Source organism: Dipodomys merriami, unplaced genomic scaffold (assembly GCF_024711535.1).
Source record: "Dipodomys merriami isolate MVZ:Mamm:240054 unplaced genomic scaffold, mDipMer1.0.p SCAF_9, whole genome shotgun sequence".
NCBI lineage: Eukaryota > Metazoa > Chordata > Mammalia > Rodentia > Heteromyidae > Dipodomys > Dipodomys merriami.
This window is the reverse complement of record NW_027206512.1, coordinates 43312917-43335958: the sequence shown is the minus strand read 5'-3', so window position 1 is coordinate 43335958 and position 23042 is coordinate 43312917. Positions and strand designations below refer to the sequence as shown.

General features: G+C 39.3%; 1 protein-coding gene across 2 annotated transcripts in view; it reads right to left on the bottom strand.

Annotated features, from left to right (window-relative positions):
• Positions 1-413: 413 nt before the first annotated feature.
• The window catches only part of Pds5a (PDS5 cohesin associated factor A), a 94674-nt gene continuing 72045 nt past the window's right edge, over positions 414-23042 (bottom strand). The window contains exons 23-32 of one of the 2 annotated variants that reach the window (XM_070012675.1): positions 22085-22221; positions 20518-20641; positions 19111-19315; positions 18795-18909; positions 11130-11262; positions 10297-10416; positions 7219-7281; positions 6426-6575; positions 4448-4552; positions 414-764 (exon numbers count right to left, since the gene is read on the bottom strand). In XM_070012675.1, coding sequence (XP_069868776.1) covers positions 414-764; positions 4448-4552; positions 6426-6575; positions 7219-7281; positions 10297-10416; positions 11130-11262; positions 18795-18909; positions 19111-19315; positions 20518-20641; positions 22085-22221 — 1503 coding nt within the window. Of the gene's footprint in view, positions 765-4447; positions 4553-6352; positions 6576-7218; positions 7282-10296; positions 10417-11129; positions 11263-18794; positions 18910-19110; positions 19316-20517; positions 20642-22084; positions 22222-23042 lie in introns of those variants that run through there. The other variant, XM_070012674.1, reaches the window with a different exon arrangement.

Below are 23042 nucleotides of genomic sequence, written 5' to 3'. Positions count from 1 at the left end.
AAAAAAAAAAAAAAAAGAAGTACAAAGCCACCAGACCCGGATCCATTCAATTCTTAGCACTAGTCAAAGATGAGTACCATGAGGTTGTTTTATAACAAGTGAATGAGAATTAACTTAGAGAGCCATTTACCTCCACATATTTCATTATTATCTTTTCTATCAGTTTGTATCAAAAATGAAGCATTTATATTATAAACACCCCCACGTAACCTTATAAGACAAACAGCTAACATTCTCCTTGCTAACAGAAATATAAAAAATACCATATAATTAAAAAACTATCATAAAAGTCCAAATCAGTGCCTCTTAGAAGTGGAGATTATGAATGATAACTAAATGCTGTTTTTACTCTAACGGTATTTAGGGGGGGGAATGACAATGCTAAATTCTAAGTTCAGGAAGACTAGTGTGCATTACCTCTGTAGGTCAATTTGTCTCTCTGTTGGTGTTGCCTTTTTGGCCACATCTTGCAGCTTGGGCACTTTGGCATTTCCTGCTTCCCCAGGACTGTCGTGAGTGATAATAATTCTTTTCCTTCCCTTGCTAATGGGTTTGCTTATATCATCATTTTTGGTTACATTGCCCTGAGATTCAGACTTGGGTCGGCGTCCTCTCCTGGGTTTGGAAGGGGCAGGAGGTCCTGATTCATCTACTTTTTCATCTGATTTTTGTTGGACATTTTCTGTGCCAGCTGCTGTTACTGTTTTTTTCTTTCCTCGGTCACCACTGATGTTGCCTGGGGTAGCTTGATCAGAATTGATTTCCTAAAAGAGTACAAAAACAACTATAAATACAAAAATTTTAACATCAATAATATGCTAAAAAAAAAGGATTCTGGAACTATTTAAAAAGAGTTACTATTCCTGGGTTTATATCCTGTTAGAAAAGGAAATTCTAAAGACAAGACACTCACAACAAAACAACCAACATTTTTCCTATTTTCAGTGCCCAAGGTAAGCATTCTAACCCCGCCACAGAGCAGCACTCAAGTGGTATAAAACCTGGAGTAGCCAGGTGCTGGGGGCTCACGCCTGTAATCCTAGCTATTCAGGGGGCTGAGATCTGAGGATGGCAGTTCAAAGGCAGCCTGGACAGAAAATCCATGAGACTCTTATCTCCAGTAAACCCCAGAAAACCAGAAGTGGTGCTGTGGCTCAAGTGGTAGAACGCTAGCCTTAAGCTGAAGAGCAGAGGGACAGAGTGCAGGCTGAGTTCAAGCCCCACAACTGACAAAAAAAAAGAAAAAAGAAAAAACCTGGAGTAGGAATAGTTCATTGAACAGACTGGCTAGTATGTATGCAGGTGTTGGGCGCAGACTGGGCAGGGGTGCTGTGGCATGGCGTGGCCTGGACCTTAGGGTCCTCCGCTGCCTCCCTAATGCTGGCAGTAGAGGCCTTCTCAAGCACAGCTTTTTTGTTTTTGCCAGTCCTGGGGCTTCAACTCAGAGCCTGGGCGCTGTCCCTGAGCTTCTGCTCAAGGCTAGCACTCTATCACTACTACGTGACTTCTGGATTTTTGTGTATGTGGTACTGAGGAAGCAAACCCAGGGCTTCATGCATGTGAGGCAAGCACTCTAGCACTAAGCCACATTCTCAGCTCAAAGCTAACCATTTTTTAAAGTAAAAATAAAGCCAGACTTTATGTAGCTTGCACAGTCGCTCATATGTGTATTTATAGCTCTTTAGGAAGCCGAGATTTCAGGATCATGGTGAAACCAGTGTGGCAGGAAAGGCAGAGAGACTCCTATTTTTAAATAACCAGCAAAAACAAGCTGGAAGTAGACTGTGGTTTAATCAAAGTGGTAGAGCACCAGTTGGGGGCAAAAAGAAGCACAGGGATAGTGCCTAAGCCCTGAATTCAACCCAAAACAAGCACAAAACCAAACCAAAATCAAAATACACGCAAATAAGCCAGCCAAACACAGGTAGACAATGCCTGTAATCCTAGCTACTGAAGATTCTTAGCTCTGTGGACTGCAGTTTAAAGTCAGGTGGGACAGGAAAGAGGGTCAGATGGCCATCTCCAATTCCTCACCCAACAGCCTGAACTTGAGCTGTGCCTCGAGTGGGAGGGTGCTAGTTGAGCAAAAAAAAGCTAAAGTTCAGCATCCAGACCCTGAGTTCAAGCCCTAGTAGTGAGGATGCACGCATGCACACGTGCTCACACACACACGTGCTCACACACACACGTGCTCACACATGCTCCCACACACGCTCACACATACATGCTCGCATACACACACACGTTAAAGTAAATAAGCCCAATGTTTTTTAAGTACAAAAGCTAAAAGTCAAAGAAGGAGGCATCCAAGAAAGGAAAATAAAATTCGGAGAAAGCATCCATTTATAACTGGTTGAGTGGTTCTTTAATTAAAAATATTCCTTTAAGCTGGGTGCCAGTGGCTCACGCCTGTAATCCTAGCTACTCAGGAGGCTGAGAGCTGAGAATCGCAGTTTAAAGCCAGCCCGGGCAGGAAAGACTGTGAAATACTTATTTCCAATTAACAACCAGAAAACTGGAAGTGGCACTGTGACTCAAAAGGTAGAGCGCTTGCCCGTAAGCTGAAGAGCTGAGGGACAGTGCCCAGCCCAGGCCAGAGTTCAAGCCCCACGACCGACCAAAAAAATAAATAAATAAAAATTCCTTTACCAATATTAAAACAGTATCTTGTTTTGTGAAAAGTGAAACTGACAGGAGAACAAAATATCTGAAAAAGAATCACAATAGTCAAATGAAAATGAAAATAATGGGAATATCTGCTACAATATTTGAGTCTGAAAAAACTCCAAAGAACTGTAAAATGTGCTGGCTGTTGTGTGTGTAGTGAAGAACTCCTTTTTATAACCTATTTATAAAGGTTACAATGATTCAGGAACATCAATATGAAACAATCTAAAATCAGTACTATATATACATTCCTTGACTCTGCATTTCACTGAGTAAATAAAGCAAATGAAAGTAAATGCACCAGTACTTATGTGTTTAGGCAGAGAAAGGTCATATATAGGGAAAACCATTAAAAATAACATGGCCAGGGCTGGGAAGGTGGCTCAGTGGTAGAGCACTTGCCTTGCATGCATAAAGCCCTGGGTTTGATTCCTCAGCACCACATATGCAGAAAAAAAAAAGCCAGAAGTGGCGCTGTGGCTCAACTGGTAGAGCACTAGCCTTGAGGTGAAGAGCTGAGGGACAGTGCCCAGGCCCAGATTTCAGGCACCACGACCGGACCCAAAAACAAAAACAACCAAAAATAACATGGCCAGGCATCGTGACACAAGCTTTTAATTTCATTAATTGGCATCCAGAGGAAGGAGAATTACAAGTTCAGGGCCAGCTATAGTTACAAAGAAAACCCATACTATTGTCTTATTTGCATATATCCATATGTAAAAGGAGCTCACATAAAAGTCCTAAGAGGAAACCAGTTTTCGTACTAAAACTGGGAGAGAGGAAGGGAAGTGTGACATAATTTAAAATGAAATGTATTCATGAACCTAACTTATGTAATTGTAACCTCTCTGTACATCAGCCTTAGAATAATAAAAAGAAAAAAAGAACACTGGCAATATGGCTCTCCTAAATCTTAGTTTATTGTTTGCATGGGTGTGTATACACGTATGCATGTGTGTGTTTCTGTATGCATGCATGTGCACATGCTGGTGTATGAGGATGTTCTAGGGCTGAACTCAGAACTCTGCTCAAGGTTAGTGTTTCTCCACTTGAGCTACAAGTTATCTTCTGACTTTCTGCTGGTTACCTGGAGAGAAGAGTCTTTGGGATTGTCTGCCTGGCTGGCTTAAAGATCTCAACCCCCGCTCAGGCCCAGTGTTCAAGCCCCACAACGGACCAAAAAAAAAACAACCCCCAGGGCTAGGAAGGTGGCTCAGTGGTAGAGCGCTTGTCTTGCATGCATGAGGCCCTGGGTTCAATTCCTCAGCACCACATAAGCAAAAAGAAAAAAGCCGGAAGTGGCGCTGTGGCTCAAGTGATAAGAGTGCTAGCCTTGAGCTGAAGAGCTGAGGGACAGTGCCCAGGCCCAGAGTTCAGACCCCATGACCGGCCCCCCTCCCGAAAAAAAAACAACCCCCCAAAACAAAAAACTAGAACAAAACAAGAACAAAAAAGATCTCAGCCACCTGAGTACTGTTTCAAGGTGTTGGGCCAGGCAGTGTGGAGAAGCAGACCATTATGGTCTGTGTATGTGTGCACAAAGGTGTAATCATTTTAGAAGAGCAGAAACAGCATAAACACATGCATAAAATTTTATTTACTTCTGCCAGTCACTTTCTTACCACCATACAGGGTAAAAATATAAACTATAAAATATATAGGGAAAAAATCTACTAAGGAAAAATTCACTTGTTAAAATTTAAAAGCCTCTGCCTAAGATTTGGGTGTGCAAGGGTATGGATTTGAACATTAGCACTGCAAATGAATGAATATTTACCTTATTCTTAACAGGGTCAATATTCTTTACAGGAGTGACAGAAATAATTCTCACAGGGTTCTCCTCATTCTCACTAACTCCGGTTTCTGCTGCCTCTGAACTCTGCTCCCTGGTAATTGATAACAAACACACACACAAAACAAGGCTTCTTCATCTCATGACACCAACATCAAGTTTACTCTTTAAAGTCTGCCAAGAAGGAATGTTGAAAACAATGCAAATGGTACAATGACAAAGGTTCAGATCTGTGCTCATTACACCGTGCTAAGTAGCTCTTCCATTTAACATCAATAATGTAAGATATTGCTTAAAATTGCTTGACAAAAGAACTGTCAAGAAACACACACACAACTATTCTAGTCCTCATCTCTTGGGGCTAGGAGATCAGAGTATGGCATAGTAATTTCCAGTGTTCTTAATGTTCTTCACAGTAGGGGTTACCTCAGAAAAGGCCACTCAGGAGTTATGTGAACACTCTTTAATAAATCACAACTGTTCTATATTAATTTACTTTGCACTACAGAATTCTGTGGGAAAAAAATTCCTTTTAAACATTACTTAGTTTATGCTTAAAATTGGATGGTTAAGCATCAGTGGCTCATGCCTATATAATCCTAGCTACTCAGGAGGGGCAGAAAAGTCCCTGTGAAATTCATCTCCAATTAACCATTCAAAAACCAAAAGTGGCATTGTGGTTCAAGTGGTAGAGCACTAAGCCTTGAGCACGAAGAGCTTGGTTCAAGGACAGTGCACAGGCCTTGAGTTCAAGCCCCACAACCAAGCCACAAAGAAAAAGGAAAAGAATGGTATCTCCAAAACTGCACTATTTAAAATGGTTCATTAAAAAAAAAAAAAAAAAAGGTGGTGCTGGGCCTTGCTGGTTCACACTTGTAATCTAAGCACTCAGGACACTGAAGTATGAGGACTGAGGTTCAAAGCCAGCCCAGGAAAGAAAGTCCATGAGACTCATCTACTGAAGTGGCACTGTCGCTTAAAGTGGTAGAGAGCTAGCATGGAGCAAAAAAGCTCAGTGACAGTGCTGAGGCCCTGAGTTCGAGCCCGAGGACTGCCAAAACTGGAACAAGAGGGTATTTCAGTGCAGGCCTATTGCAGTCAGCAGGGGGGACAAGTGTACTGGATCCCCAGCATCAGGGTGAGATTGTATCGTAAAATTGACCCCCTTAAAAAACACACACACAAAACCTTCCGTTTTGATTTTTAATAGTAAACTCGGTGGAAACTATTTATCTGTTAATATAGTAAACACAACATATTAAAATAATCATGGAAGACTTGGGACCTCACTCACTGGTACTTTCCTACCACGCATGATGACAGATGTTTGATCCTCAAACTGACCAAAAAAAATTACCTCATGATTTGAGTTAAAAACTTAAAAAGGATTCAAATTATTTACAAGTTATAATCTTAGCACCAAGGTCTCACGCCTGTAATCCTAGCTACTCAGGAGGCTGAGATCTGAGGATCATGGTTCAAAGCCAGCCAGAGAAAAGTCCATGACACTCTTATGTCCAATTAACTAGCAAAAAAAAGCTGCAAGTGGAGGTGTGCCCCCAGAGGTAGAGCACTAGCCTCAAGCAGAAAGCTCAGGAACAGTATCTGGGCCCCAAGCCAGGCACCAAACCCCAACAGGCACCAAAAAAAAAAAGAAAAAAAAAGAAAAAAAGTTTTATTTTCCATGGTATTTCTATATGTTGAATTTTGTTATATAAACAATATAAATATTTGTCAATATTAGTTACATTACAAATTCCTATTTTTTTCTGGTTACTTTTTACAAACAGGAAACCTTTCCATTTCGAACTGTATAGTACGATACTGACTCTCATAATAAAAATACTAAAACTCAACAGCATGACTTTTGTACCACTTCTTAAGCCATGACTCCATTTTGTAATATGCTTGAGGAATAAGTCAACAAGTGAGGAAGAAAGGAAAATCAACTTAAGAAAAGAACTTGCCTTGAACGATTTCCGGGTGAAGGATTCATTTCTGAGTTTACATTAATGTTGCTTCCAGTCTCAGTACCAGCACTTCTAACATAAGGCTTCCTTCCGGTTGCAGATAAAGGTTTGTTTACTGTACCAAGTACTCCAGTTGGCTTTGGCTGAAAATCACACACACACACACACACACACACACACAAAAGCACACGCGTGCGTGCACACACACACACGGTATTTTATATGTTAGTGAAAGAACCACATGAAAACAGGAGATCTTTGTTAGCATAAGTCAAAGGATTGTTATCAATTCTGTAGAAATGTATTTGGATGCCCAAATAAGGTTAAAATCATAAACATTTCCTCTACTTAACAATAACAAGGGAGTACTATTAGCCCTTATTTCCTAAAAAAGTGGCCCCCAAACATATTGATATACATAGTAAAATGTGTTTAAACAGACCCACTAATTGTAATAATACTACTTAAAAATTATATTACTTTTTTGATCTTTTAGGTTTCAATCACATTCAATATTTGAAAAAAATTACTAATTCAATTAAAAAAACAGCTTCTGTATTTTACCCACCTTTTTCTTTTAACTCTTTTTCTTAGAAAATCTGTTTTGTGAATTGTAAATAAATTTCAAGCTAGAAACTCTGAAGAGAACACATGGAAAGGTGGCCGGCCATTGGGTAGAAGTTAACATCAGATAAAGGCATTAAAACAGATGATATTCAAATCCAGAACAGCTGTTTGTTTAAAAAAAAAGTACATAGAATCCCCAGAATGCCAAGTATATAATACCTTTCCAGTTAACAGAAGTACTCTTGTCTCTTCTGAAATGTAACTCTTGTCATTACAGAAGTCCTATTAGAAACAAAAAGGGAATACATATTTTTATTCTCTAAATGTGGCTTTTGAGCCACTGAACCTTGCAACTGTTATATTTGTACTAATATATATATATATCAAGTAAATATCTATGCAAATGTAAGAAGTCTCTCCAACTGCATATGCGTGTTACTGGAGATTCAGCCTGTGACCTTACCTTTACTAGGCTAAGGGCCTTACCACTGAGTGGAATTTTAAATAACGCATACTGTTTTCGATATGTTTTAATGCAAAAAGACACAATACCAATATGTTCATTAAATCATTTTCACCTTGACTATATTATAAATTTTACTCTCAGGGTTGCAGGGGTGGCTCAGATGATCAAGTGCCAGCCAATGAGCCAATGCGCCAATACAGGGTTTGAGTCCTGATCTTAGACAAAAATAAAATAAATTTTAGTCTGGGACTCAATGAGTTAGTTGCCAAAATGGCACTATGCATTAATAGGCATTTAATATTTATTAAGGAAATTCACACCAAATTTCAAAAGAATTATTGTTAAAAAAGGATTTGTCATCTTAATTAAAAATATTTTTAGTTGGGTGCCAATGGCTTATGCTTGTAATCCTAGTTACTCAGGAGGCTGATATCTGAGGGTAGTGATTCAAAACTAGCCTGGGTAAGAAAGTCCTTGAGACACTTATCTCCAATTAACCACCAGAAAACTGAAAGTGGCGCTGTGGCTTGAAGTGGTAGAGTGCTAGCCTTGAGCAGAAGAGCTCAGGGATAGTACTCACACCCAGTGCAAGCTCTATGACCGAAGACAAAAAAAAAAAAAAGTAAAGAAATACACACACATATATAAAATATGTAATATATTTTACACACACACACACACACACACATATATATTGAACTGTATGCAATCATCTATACCTCTCACTCCAGAGTAAATTCCATGCCACTTAAGTTATAGAGTCCTTATCTCCAAAACAAAAGCAATTGTTTCTAAGAAGTATATATAGACCATCATAAAGGTAAATATACCACCAAAATGTGTAACAGTGGCTTATACTTCTAATACTAGCTTTCTTTTTTTTGGGGGGGGGGGAGTCGATCATGGGGCTTGAACTTGGGGCATAGGCACTGTCCCTGAGCTCTTTTTTGCTCAAGGATGGTGCTCTATCACTGAGCCACAGCACCACTTCTGGCTTTCTAGTGGCTGACTTTGAACTATGATCCTGAGATCTCCTAAATAGTTAGGATTACAGGCGTGAACCACCAGCACCCATCAACCCTAGTTATTTTGAAGGAGCAGACAGAAGAAGGATTACAGTTGCAGGCAAAAAGTTAGCAAGACACCATGTCATCAACAAGCTAGGTGTGTAATCCTAGATACTTCCAAAGGCACGCAGGAGATTGGTAGTCCAACTCAGCTCAGGCAAAAATGTAAGATTCTAGCTGAAAAGTAACTGAAGTGAAAATGGCTGAGGGCATAGCTCAAGTGGTAGAACACCTAACTAACAAGTGCAAGTAAATGATCTCAAAGCCTAGTACTGCTGTAATTTTTTTCCATTTATTAATTTATTTCATACTAGTGGTATAGGAAAAACCAATTTAAGTGTGCATATGAAGAGTTCATACTCTTACAATGTGTGAGACACAATGAGATATCCTTTTTCTTTTTGACACAGGAGCCTCACTATGTATGTGTACCTTAGGTGTACTCAAACATGATTTGTTGTCAGTCTCCAAAGTGCTAAGATTAGAAATATGGGAGTAGAGGTGTGGCTCAATTAATAGTGCCAGCCTTGAGCTAAAGACAAGCAAGAAGCCAGGCACTTGTGGCTCAAACCTGTAATCCTAGCTATTCAGGAGGTTAAGATCTAAGGATCGACATTCAAAACCTGTTCAGGCAGGAAAAAAGCAGAAGTGGTGCTGTAGCTCAAAGTAGTAGAGCACTAGCCACTAGCCTTGAGCAAAAGAGCGTAGGGATAGCACCCTGGCCCTGAGTTCAAGCCCTACAACTGACAAAAAAAAAAAAAAAAATAGCAAGAGCACAAGCCCTGAGTTCAAGCTCCAGTACTAGTATGCATGTATGCACATGCACACACGCACACACGCACACACGCGCACACACACACACACACACACACACACACACACACACACACACACACACACACACACACACACACACACACACACACACACGGTGCTGGGAAGGTGACTCAGTGGTAGAGTGCTTGCCTTGCAAGCCAGAGGCCCTGGGTTCGATTCCTCAGTACCACATAAGCAAAAAGAAAAAAGCCGGAAGTGGCGCTGTGGCTCAAGTGGTAGAGTGCTAGCCTTGAGCTGAAGAGCTGAGGGACAGTGCCCAGGCCCAGAGTTCAGGCCCCACGACCAGACCCAAAAAATAAAATAAAATAAAATAAAAAAATAAATGTTACAAAGCCTGGATAACCAAGTTTAGTCACTTAACTCATGAAGAAATATAGACTCACACTATCTTATAAGCCTGGTATTCTAGTGATTGAGTTTATAACATATAAAAAGCAACATATTAGGAACAGCAATAACAAAAACACCAAGAAAGTGGTATGGTGAGAAAAAGAAAAAACTTATCCTCCAACATTTTAAGTTACAGATAACAAAAGAATCCACGCTCTTAGAAACTATTTATGTTCTTGTCAGTGTTACTATGGTAGCTGGGCTGGAACGCAGGGCACAGGGTCGGGCACGCTCCACCCATGAGTTGCATCCATCACCTGGCTGTTATGAATATGCTATGTGGACATTATTCCAGTCAGGGTAAACCTAAATTCAAGAGTTCACTTAATATTTGTAAGACCACATCAATGTGGTAGAAAAGTAAGTAGAAAAAAAAATTACCTTTCACAGATGGGAGGGGAAAACTGGGGGAAAGTAAAGGAAGGGGTGACATTGTCCAAGAGAGAAATGTACACATTACCTGAACTGTGAAATAGTAACTCCTCTGTACAACACCTTAATAATAACAATAAAATTATATATTTTTTGAAAAATTACCTTTTCAGGTTGTGTAAAAAATTTCATTGGAAGGACTGGTTCTTTTGGTGAATCTGCATTGCACAAAGCACTTTTACTGTTTATAACACAGAGAGCCACATCACATACTGTATAAAGTTTCTAGAAAGAAAAAAGGAAATCACATTATATCTAAAACTTCCATGATTGAAATAATCATGACTAATTCCACAAAATATGTAAAGAAGATACAGGACCACTTACTCTTCAAACATTTCCTATTTCTGTTCACCATTGCTTCATCTTAGTAATTGAACACGAACGTCCAGTATGCGTGAGAAATAACAATCAACCCAACAAAGTACCCACTAGTTCTCTTACTAGATGGAACACCTAAGACAGCACCATTAATTTTGTCAGGTCTTATTCTCCTGCATTGGTGAAGTTTTCATATTCTTATTTTCCACTGTGGTGCTAGGAATCAAACTGAGGGTCTTGTGCATGGTAGGAAATTTTTTTTTGTTGGTTTGTGGGGCTTGAACTTTGGGCTTTGGTATTGTCCCTGAGCTCTTCAGCTCAAAGCAAGTGCTCTACCGCTTGAGCCACAGCCCCACTTCCAGTTTTCTGGTAGTTAATTGGAGATGAGACTCATGGCCTTTCCTGCCCGGCTAAATCCTTTACAATAGTTTCTCCAGCCATACCTTTTCTAAAAACGAAGACAACAAAATTCATGTGATGAAATATAACAAAAATAGGCTATGTTTATTTTTAGAAACATTTTACAATTTTTATATTTATAATTCCCAGGAAAAATAGTGGTCAGTATGTTTTTCTATATTAATGTCTTAGTATCTATTTTCTTAACATTATCTTACTTCATTTGTTTTGGATTCATCTGGAGATTGAGCATCTCTGGTTAACTTGATGTTCTCTGCCATCTTCTTCATAAATGCATGGCTATTGTTTTCATTCTTTGTCATTAAAACTTCAAGCATGAACCATAGGCACCTAAATGGTAAACATATTAAATATACTAAAGTGAGGTGATTTTGCTTAATGAACTAAGTATCTATTAGAAAATTCTTTTATCTGAATATGTAAGATAAATGCTAAATTCCATAAAAGACTGCTATAAGGAAAACTAGAAAACTCTGAAGAGGGGCTGGGAAGGTGGCTCAGTGGTAGAGTGCTTGCCTTGCATGCATGAGGCCCTGGGTTCGATTCCTCAGCACCACATAAGCAAAAAGAAAAAAGCCGGAAGTGGCACTGTGGCTCAAGTGGTAGGGCGCTAGCTTTGAGGTGAAGAGCTGAGGGACAGTGCCCAGGCCCAGAGTTCAGGCCCCACGACCAAAAAAAAAACTCTGAAGAAACTAAAGAACAGCAGAAAATGCAAAGACCTCTTTCCAAGCTCATGGATTAGCAGAATTGGTATTATGAAAATAGGCATACTGGAACTCACCTGGTTCCAATCAATGTTTTTTTTTGTGTCAGTTCTGGGGCTTGAATTCAGGGTCTCAGCACTGTCCCTGAGCTTTTCTGCTCAAAGCTAGAACTCTACTTAGAGCCACATCTCCACTTCTGGTTTTCTGGTGGTAAACTAGAGATAAGAGTCTCACTTTCCTGTCTGAGATGGCTTTGAACCTCGATCCTTAGATTTCAGACTCCTGAGTAGCTAGGATTACAGGTTTGAGCCACCAAAATCCACCTACCAACTAATTTTTGACAAAGGACCAACAAACACTAGGGGGAAAAAGAGAGCCTTGTCAATATATGTTGCTAGGAAAACTGGGTACCCACTTGATCAACTCCAGTTGGTACAAAGAGCTCAAACTGAGGCATAATTAAAATCTACTATAGAAAAACAGAGATAAAGTTATAGGATCACTCCTATAATCCTAGCTTCTCATGAGAATGAAATCTAAAGATGCCTATTAGAAGCCAACTTGAGTAGGAAAATCCATGCAACATCTCCAATTAACCACCAAAAAGCCTGAAGTAGAGCTGTGGCTCAAGTGGTAAAGCATTAACCTTGAGCAAAAAAGTTCAGGTATTGTGTCAAGGCCTTGAGTTCAAGCCCTAGGACAAACACATATACACTCTGTCTCTCATCCAACTAATCACTATGCACGTGAACTGAACACAAAGCTCTCAGAAGAAATACACAAATGGCTGACACATAAAGAAATCCTTAGACATAAAATGCAAATCAAAATTACCTAAGATTCCATCTTACCCTAGTCAGAATGGCATCCATCACAAAAAGCAACACAGGCAAAGACACGGGTACACACATAATCCTCATTCACTGTTGGTAGGAATGTACACTAGTACAAGCACTAAGGAAATTAAACTCCTCGAAAGACTAAAAGTAGACTTTTAGCAGGAAAGTCCATGAGACTCTTACCTCCAGTAAACCGCTAGAAAACTGGAAGTGGTGCTGTGGCTCAAGAGATAAGAGCGCTCGCCTTGAGCTGAAGAGCTGGGGACAGCGCCCAGGCTCAGAGTTCTAGCCCCACAATCAAGAACAACAACAAAAGAAGTAATAATTTTCAGGAAAATGGATGCAATCTGAGGACACCACACTGAGAAAGACAAGCCATAATAAAGAAAATCTGAACTCAGGATCTTGCATTCTTCTTCAGCTCTTCTGACTCATCCAGTTATCTTTTTGTTTGTTAGAGAATCTTTGGACTCTTTTGCATAGACTGGCTGCCCACAGTTCTCAGCTCTTAGCCTCCTAAATTGTTAGGATTATAGGCATGAGGCACCAGTGCCCAGCCTTGGATATGGATTCTTTTTTTTTTTTTGGTCCAGTTGTGGGGCCTGAACTCTGGGCCTGGGCACTGTCCCTCAGCTCTTCAGCTCAAGGCTAGTGCTCTACCACTTGAGCCACAGCGCCACTTCCGGCTTTTTTCTTTTTGCTTATGTGGTGCTGAGGAATCGAACCCAGGGCCTCGAGCATGCAAGGCAAGCGCTCTACCACTGAGCCACCTTCCCAGCCCCTGGATATGGATTCTTATATAGGGCACAAAAGCTGTTAAGAGAATTCAACTGGGCTTCAGTAAAATTTAAAGCTCTTATTTATTAAAGGGTACCATCTAGAATAGGTTAAATCATATATCTCACAAGAAATATCTCAATATATAAATAATTCCTATAGCTCAATAATAGAATGATTCAATCAAGACATAGGCAAACCAGGCATGCATATTACATATGTAGTTTCAGCTACTTGGGAAGTTAAGCCATGAGTGTTTCAGCATAGGAATTCAAGACTAGCATCTGGGCAACATAGATCTGGGTTATACAGACACAACGTGGCATTGCATTTATAGATCTATGAGAGAAAAACCTAAAACATTATTTTCTACTCAATTACACATTTTAAAATATCAAAACAAAATTTTATTTGGCACAAGTTCAAAAATACTAATAGAAAGGCAAGGGAAAGATGAGAGATTTTGACTCTGAAAGAGCCAAGTAATACATGAAATACTATGTTCTGAAGAGAGAATCTGGATGAACACTGGGAATCACAAAAAAGGTATAAGCACAGAGAAAAAGAAGAGAGAAAATAGCAGCCAACAGTTCCAAGCCTGTCCTGGCTCCCTGGGAGACAGAAGGGAGCCTGAAGATAGCATCAAAATGTACAGCGATAGGAAATTCTAGAATAGCCACATTCTGAAACTAAATCCCTACACCTTGCCTTACACTGCAATCTATTTCAAGTGCCTAGAAGATCTAACATTCTGAAATTACTATGGTAAAACAACTGAAAACACAAGCACAGGCAATGACTTTTGAGTAGACAAATGGAATTGCATCAAATTTAAAGTTTACACACAACAAAAGAAATCACTACTAGAATCAGAAACCTACCCAGAGAATGAGAGAAAACTTTTGTCTGTTCAATGGATAAAGAATTTGTATTCTATGTGTATGTGACTTTAAGCATCACTATCCCACAACACTGTGAAATTTGGGAAATTTATGTAATCACTTAATCACAATAAAGAATTTTAAAAAAAGAATTAGTATTATACATATACAAAGAGCTTATAAGTTAATCACAAAAACAAATAATTTAAGTAATAAATAGGAAAATGAGTTGAATGGTTCTCTCAAGTAGCACTATAAATAATAGTAATCAATATATGTAGAAATGTGCAGTATCATTAGCTATAAAGGAGCTTTCCATCTCACTCCAGTGAGAATGGTAGCTATCAAGAAAACAACAAATGGGCTGTGTATGTGGCTTATTGGTAGAGTGCTTGCCTAGCATGCATGAAGCCCAGGGTTTGATTCCTCAGTACCACAAAAAGCCTGAAGTGGCAATGTAGCTCAAGTGGTAGAGCTAGTCTTGAGCTAAAGAACCAGGGACAATGCCCAGGCCCTGAGTTCAATCCCCAGAAGGAGGAGAGGAGGGGAGGAAACAACAAATGGTAGTAGGACTGTAGGGGGAAAGGAACCCTCAGACACTGCTGTTAAGAATGTAAAGTAGGGGCTGGGAAGGTGGCTCAGTGGTAGAATGCTTGCCTTGCATGCATGAGGCCCTGGGTTCGATTCCTCAGCACCACATAAGCAAAAAGAAAAAAGCCAGAAGTGGCGCTATGGCTCAAGTGGTAGAGCATTAGCCTTGAGCTGAAGAGCTGAGGGACAGCACCCAGGCCCAGAGTTCAGGCCCCATGACCAGATCCCCCCCGCCCAAAGAATGTAAAGTAGTATAACCACTATTGAAAACCACGTAGGGGTTCTTAATAAAACTAAAATACCACTCGGGTATATAACCAGTGCTATCAAAGTACTATTCGTGATAGCCAAGATATGATAACCAGCATATGGTACTCAATGACCAAATAAAGAACACAATGGTGTGACAAAGAATAACACATCATTTGAAGGAAAATGGATGGAACAGCAGATTACTGTGTTGGACAGATATTACAACTTCAAAAATACAGTACTGCATGTTTTTACTTGTCTGTGGAATTTAAACCCATGTTGCTGTTGATAATGATGGGTATGAATATAAAAGGGGCAAGGTTATCTTGAGTGGGGGGAGTCAGAGGGAAAAGGGGAGCAAGCACTGGGAAGTGAAGAGGATTGAAGTTATGTCACACATACACAAATAAATTACCATTTGAATAGGAGGGAGAGAAGTGCTAAGGGAACACATGATGAATTTGTTTGAATTATCACAATGAAACAATCTATTGCTAATGTATGCAATTAAAATTTTTGCTAGGCTTAGAGGTGGGCTCAGTGGTAGAGTACTTGCATGAGGCCCTGGGTTCCATTCCTCAGCACCATATAAACAGAAAAAAACCTAAGTGGCACTGTGGCTCAAGTGGTAGAGAGCTAGCTAGCCTTGAGCTGAAGAGCTGAGGGACAGCACCCAAGCCCAGAATTCAAGCCCCATGACTGAAAAACAAAAAGTTTTTCCTTCTGAGCGCTCAGGCTCAGAGTTCAAGCCCCACTACCTACCAAAAAAAAAAGTGCTGCATGTAAGACCAAACAAAATTAAGGACAAAATAATATGTGCCATTAATTTCAATTCTAACTCTAAAGACTCCGTGTAATTCAGTATTCTTCTTATAACAAAGCTTTTTTTTTTTTTTTTTTTTTTTTTAAACTCTGGGCCTGGATGCTGTCCCTCAGCTCTTCAGCTCATGGCTCTACCACTTGAACCACAGCATCACTTCTGGCTTTTACTGCTTATGTGGTGCTGAAGAATCGAACACAGGGCCTCATGCATGCGAGGCAAGCACTCTACCACTGAGCCACCTTCCCAGCCCCAAGCTGAATTTTTAAAAAAAAATTATTTATTTATTTTTTGTCGGTCATGGGGCTTGAACTCTGGGCTTGGCCACTGTCCCTCAGCTCTTCAGCTCAAGGTGAGTGCTCTACCACTTGAGCTACAGGGCCACTTCCTAAAAAAATTTATTTACATGGTACCGTGGAATCGAACCCAGGGCCTCATGCATGCTTGGAAAGCATTCTACCACCATGCCACATTCCCAACCCTCAGCTGAAATTTAACCATGTAGTTTTAGAAAGTATTTACTTAGGGCTGGAGCTGCAGCTCAACTGTCAAGAATTCTTGTCAAGCAAGGCCCTTAGTTTAGATCACATTATGGGCACCAGTGGCTCACACCTCTCAACATAGTTACTCAAGAAGCAGAGATTAGAAGATCATGGGGTGAGGCCAACTCAAGCAAAAAGTTAATGGTATGTCCATCTCCACTAATAGCAAGATAATTTGGTGTATATCTGTTATTCCAGCTACAACGAGATTAGGAGGATTGTGTCCAGGTAAATCCAAAAGAGTTCACAAAAGACCTCACATCAACAGAAAAAGCTGATTGGGGTAGCACACCTGTTATTTCAGATATAGCAAGTAACATAAATAAGTACACGGATTGCAATTTAGGTAGGTGGATACACAAGGCCAGATCTTATCTCAAAAATAATCAGAGCAAAACCTGGCATCAACAGTTCATCCTATTGTCTTAAGGAGCTAAGACCTACAGGATCACAGAAGCCAGTTAGAACCGAGTCTGTAAGACTCCATCTTTGATTACACAGCAAATGTTGGACTGGAGGTATTGCTTAAGTGGCAGATATGAGCAAGAATGTCAACCTAGAACATGATGCCCTGAGTTCAAGTTCCAGTACTGACAAAGGAAAAAAGTTCAAGAAAGAACTGGAGATGTGGCTCAAGCAGTAGAGTGGCTTTCTAAAAGGATAAAGATCTAGGTTCAATCCACAGTAATTCCAAACAACAAGAAAAAGGAAACTTGCAAATCAGTTAAATCCCAACTTTTTTTTCTTTTGGGGGTGGGGGGGAGGAAAGGGGAGGCTCTGTTGGTCAGGGGGTTTGAACTCAAGGCCTGGGCACTGTCCCTGAGTTAAAAAAGCATTGACTTTCAAGCCCCAGGACTGGCACACACAAAAAAAGTAGACTTTGGATTGGGAATGTGGTTTAGTGGTAGAGTGCTTCCTCAGTAACACATAAACAGAAAAGGCTGGAGTGGCATTGTAGCTCAAGTGGGAGAGTGCTAATCTTGAGCAAAAGCAGCTCAGGGACAGTGCCTAGGTCCTGTGTTCAAGCCACAGGACTGGCAAAAAAAAAAAAAAAAAAAAAAAAGGCAGATTTCATGTATTTTAAATTAAAGGGTAACATCACTGGGATGATGTGTTGAACAACAGAATGAGAAGTCCTCAAAATATAAGGATCTCATAATCTAATGCTTACAAATAATGTACGACAATGAACAACATTTTTCCCATTAAGATTTTGACAAGGTTATCCACCAAATCTATACAATGCTTTAAATGCTGAGATTTAATTCAGCTTAGGAAAAAGTTACTGTCTAGTAGTAAAAAATGTAATACTTTCAATATAATCTGACAGTATCAACTTGAGGGCAAAACAGCAACGAAGAAAGATAGCAAATATTATTTTATCATGTGTACATAATCTTTAGCCTGTTAATCTTTCATCCTGTGCCATATACAAAGTTTGGTATCATATACACTGGTTTACTATTTGTTTACAGACTAGCCATAGAATATTTTATGTATGGATAAGTATTTTTTTTTTTGGTCCGGTCGTGGGTCCTGAACTCTGGGCCTAGGCACTGTCCCTCAGCTCTTCAGCTCAAGGCTAGCACTCTACCACTTGAGCCACAACACCACTTCCGGCTTTTTTCTTTTTGCTTATGTGGTGCTGAGGAATCGAACCCAGGGCCTCATGCATGCAAGGCAAGCACTCTACCACTGAGCCACCTTCCCAGCCCATGGATAAGTATTTTTTATCTTCACTTTTCTGGTGGTACCGAGGGGGTATGAACTAATGTTCTCATGGTAGGCAAGTGCTCTATCACTTGAGCCATGTACCCAGAACTTTTACTTGAATTCATTTGGGATAAGTTCTGATATTTACTCCCAGGCTGGCCTGAACAACAATATTTCTATTTGTGCTTCCTAAATAGCTAGGATGACAGGCATGTACTACCACTTATGTTGATTGAGACTTACAAAGTCTTTACCCAGGCTAGATTCAAACTACATTCTTCCCATCTCTGCCTCTTGAATGATATGATTATAGATGAGTCCGTACTCCTGGCACTGGGATTATCTTTTCTTAAACTAAAGATTAAAGGAGATTGTTTTTCTTCTTTCTTTTTTTGGGTCTGGTCGTGGGGCCTGAACTCTGGGCCTGGGTGCTGTCCCTCAGCTCTTCAGCTCAAGACTAGCGCTCTACCACTTGAGCCACAGTGCTATTTCCTGCTTTTTTCTTTTTGCTTATGTGGTGCTGAGGAATCGAACCCAGGGCCTCATGCATGCAAGGCAAGCGCTCTACCACTGAGCCACCTTCCCAGCCCTGGCAACAATTTTGCAAAGAAAAATTTTAAATATTCAAAAAATAAAACCAAAAAAGGTAATAAAAACTCCAACAAAAATAGTAACAGGAAAAGTTAACATCTTTTAAAAAGAAAAAATAACTCATGGAATTCCTGAAAAACAACATGACTTACTCTTTGATATCACGAAGTTGATCGACATCTTGTGATCTTGTAAAGTCTGGATCATGGGCTAGCAGGTGAATCATGTATGGAACTACATATTCAGGCAACAGTGATAATAATTTCTCTAAAGTGAAAACAATAAATATTAACAATTTTAATGGCTTTTATATAATACCTTGTTTGAGTGCTAGCCACTTTCGTTACCATTTTTTTCTCATTTCTGTAAAATTTAGTCACTATGAACAGAAAAATAGATATAAGCCCCTCCTTCATATGAACACACTGATAACAGGTAAGTGCACACTGCCAACTCTGAGTCACTTACCAGTAGCCATAGGGTTCTGTTTAATGTACTCCCTGCGTATACTAATGTTTTTCAGTAAACACTGTCGTGCATGTGCTCGTCTCTCCTTCACAGGATCTTTGGCACACAAGGCAAAGATGGCCATGTACTCCAATGGGAGCAGTAACTTTACAAGTGCCTTGTGTAACTTCTGGGCAAATATCTGCCTTACTTGGTAACACTCATCCTGTATCAGTACAAAAAACAAAATAGGTAAAATTGGGTAATCTCTAATAAGGGGGTACTTTAAGAAATTTTAGCATGTTGTTTTTACATCATACAGATTACTTAGATAGGTAGCAGCAACCTTTTTATTTTTTAGGTCAGTCTTGGGGCTTGAATACTGTCCCTGAGCTCTTCAGCTCAAGGCTAGCACGCTACCACTTGAGCCAGAGTGTCACTTTTTTTTACTATTTATGTTGTACTGAGGAATCGAACCCAGGGCCTCATGCATGTGAGGTAAGCACTCTACTGCTAAGCCACCTTCCCAGCCCCAGCAACCTCTTTAATATGCACATTTATATATGAATCTATTCTCAAGGGCAGGTGTGATGCTACACAGGTACAATTCAAGCTATTTGGTAGGGAAAGTGAGGAAAGTCATTGCCCAATACCAGACCAGGCAGAAGCCTCAGAACCTGAGAAAGCAAAAAAGGAGGCTGGGTACTGGTGGCTCACACCTGTAATCCTAGCTACTCAGAAGGCTGAGATCTGAGAATTGTGGTTCAAAGCCAGCCTAGGCAGGAAAATACCTGAGGCCTATGTCCAATTAACCACCAAAAAGCCAAAAGTAGAGATATGGCTCAAGTTGGTAGAGTGCTAGCCTGAAACAAAAAAGCTAAGGAAGCCGGGCATTGGTGGCTTACACCTATAATCCTAGCTACTCAGGAGGCTGAGATCTGAAGATTGCAATTCAAAGCCAGCCTGGGCAGGAAAATCTGTGAGACTGTCATCTCCAATAAACCACTCAGAAAGCTGGAAGTGAAGCTGTGGCTCAAGTGGTAGAGCGCTTGCCTTGAGCAGAAGAGCTGAGGGATAGTGCCCAGGCAGAGTTCAAACCCCATCACTGACAAAAAAAAAAAAAAGCCAAGGAATGGCACTGAAGCATGCATGAATGCGCGCACACACACACACACACACACACACACACACACACACACACACACACACACACACACACACACACACACACACACACACACACACACACACACACACACACACACACACACACACACACACGGCTGGGATTATTCAAGTGGTAGCCTGAGTTTGACACCTCAATAGTAGAAAAACATAAAAATAAAATAACAAAACTAAGAGAATCTGTATTAATAAATAATTTTAGCCTTTAAGGCAAAAATTTTATAAAAATAGATAATTACTTACATTAATGACAAGTGCACAGAGCTGAAACTGTTCTGGGGTAATAATTTCATGGTAACAAGGTTCTTGAGCAAGCTTCATTATGGCACTACCAGCAGCTAATCGCAAGCGAGACATGTCAGATTTACTATAAATAAACAAAAAAGAAATAAACATTTCCTATAACCATTATTACTCATAAAAAGCTTTTTTTTTTCAGTGTAAGATCCTTATGGGGCAATTTACGCTTAATATACAAAGCTGAGAAAGCTACTGTGTCCATGATCTCAAGGAAAGAGGCTCAAGTCATAGTGACCTGTTGCTAACAATTTACTCAATATACTCTAACAACCAGCCTTCACCTGTTAAAACTCTGATTTTAAAATCCCAAAGAATTAAAAATCATAATTTAAGTGTTTTCTCTATTTTAAAAAATCTGTTGGCATTTATTGCAACATAATAAAAATTTAGCTTAATTCTATATAGATCTGATGAAATGGCATGGGGGAACAGAGGAGGGAACAATTATCAAACACTTGAAAGGTTTAGATTGTATAAACTGCATAATGATGATGAATATTTTTTCAAGTCAACTGATAGTATCTAGTCTTCATGTACATTATGGAATGTTATTAATAAGGCTATGCCTTTGCAATATATTACATAGTCATACCATATATGAACTTCTTGCTACTTCCAACTAGCTCTAATGATCACTGTGTTCTTAAAATGCTATCTCTGCCTTATTCTGCATGCAAATTAATTTTATTGTATTTGCTAAAGCATTAAAGAAAGCATCAATCTATTGTAATTGTTCATAATTCAACCCTTCAATTACATACTCTTGTGAGGAATTTCTGTATCTATAAATAATATTATGTACTAATAGTACTAAACAAGTATTGAATGCATAAATGATATCCTCTTCTGTCCTGTCATACAAATTCTAAAACAGGAATGCATTAGAAGTGGAAATCTTTAGTTATTTCTGTTGGCCCTTAGTAAATAAACCAAGTCTTTGAAAGAAACAAGAAAACTGATATTGTTCCCATCTTATAAGGAACAGAAAGATAGCAATGTTACAGATTTGAAGAGTCCAATGGCATTTTCGTTTTGCATCTGTAGACTCTTCTATAAATTATCAGAAACCTTTGATTGTTTAAGCCACCACTGAAACCATGTTTAAGTTAATGCACTTATGAAATTACTCTGTAGATAAGATCATTTAAGGTAGGTACTGATCTATTTTTGCTGGAATACTACTCTCAGTGCTTTGTAAAAACTGACAATTTAGCAGCTATTTGTTTACTTAACCAAATGCTGAAGACTGTAACGTTAGATTATACTTATTATGACTAAAAATTTACTGGTCTAAGTTCAGGTTTTAGAAGTAAAAAATACACTCACATGTCCTATTAAAAGTACAAGAGACATAAAACCCTTGAAAACTAAGATTTCACCCGAAGGTACATAGTATAATTCCAAAATTTAGTATTAATCAGATAAAATACTGTTATATAAATGTCTGCCCGTTTTTGAGCTAAGGAAGTTGTAAAAAAAAAAAAAGAAAAAGAAAAAAGAAAAATCTCACCTGATCCTCTTTTGCTCTGTCAGATCACCCTCACTAACCAACATTGCTGATAATAACCGAAGAGTTGAGTTGGCAGATTTAGACTGGTTATTCTTCATACCCAAGAGCCATCTTACCAAAAGTTTAATTGCTTGTACCTATAAAATATTAACATACTAAAAAAAGGAAGGAACTTAAATTTACAACTAAAGAGAACATTAACTATGTAAGTTGATCAGCTTACTTATTATCCTCATCAGTAGATACATCTTACTTGCCAGTGGGATAGTAATAGTAAGAACTAATATTTAATCCATGCTTAATCTGCTATCAGTTGCTTTTCCCAAAGCTGTACACATCATATTATCTTAGTTAGCTTCCAAATAACTTTATGCCAACAGAGAAAGCAACTGGGACATATTACTATAATATATAACTTGCATATGGTTGGGCTCTAGAACTCAGGGTTAACATTCGAAGACTTGTCCATATTTTTTAATAATTGGAAAAAACACATTTGAAGAATAACTACTTAGTATACTGGTAACTAATGACTGGAAAGGGATAGAATAAGGATAATTAACTGATACAGGAATGAAGCTGAATAGGAAAAAACGTGTAATGTTCCATAGTAAAGATGGATAATTATAGTTAACAATAATGACTTGAATCTTCCAAAATATTGAGTAGAGGATTAGGAGTATGTCTGATGTGGTAGAGAGCCAGCTCACCAAATACCATGGCCTAAATTTAAACCCAATAAACAAAAAAACCATAAAAATATCACCAGTACCTGGGTGCTGGTGGCTCACACCTATAATCCTAGCATTCAAAAGGCTGAGATCTGAGGATTGCAATTTGAAGCCAGCCCAGGAAAGAAAGTCTGTGAGACTCTTATCTCCAATTAACCACCAGAAAGCCAGAAATGGATCTGTGGCTCAGAATGGCAAAGTGCTAGCCTTAAGCATAAAAGATCAAA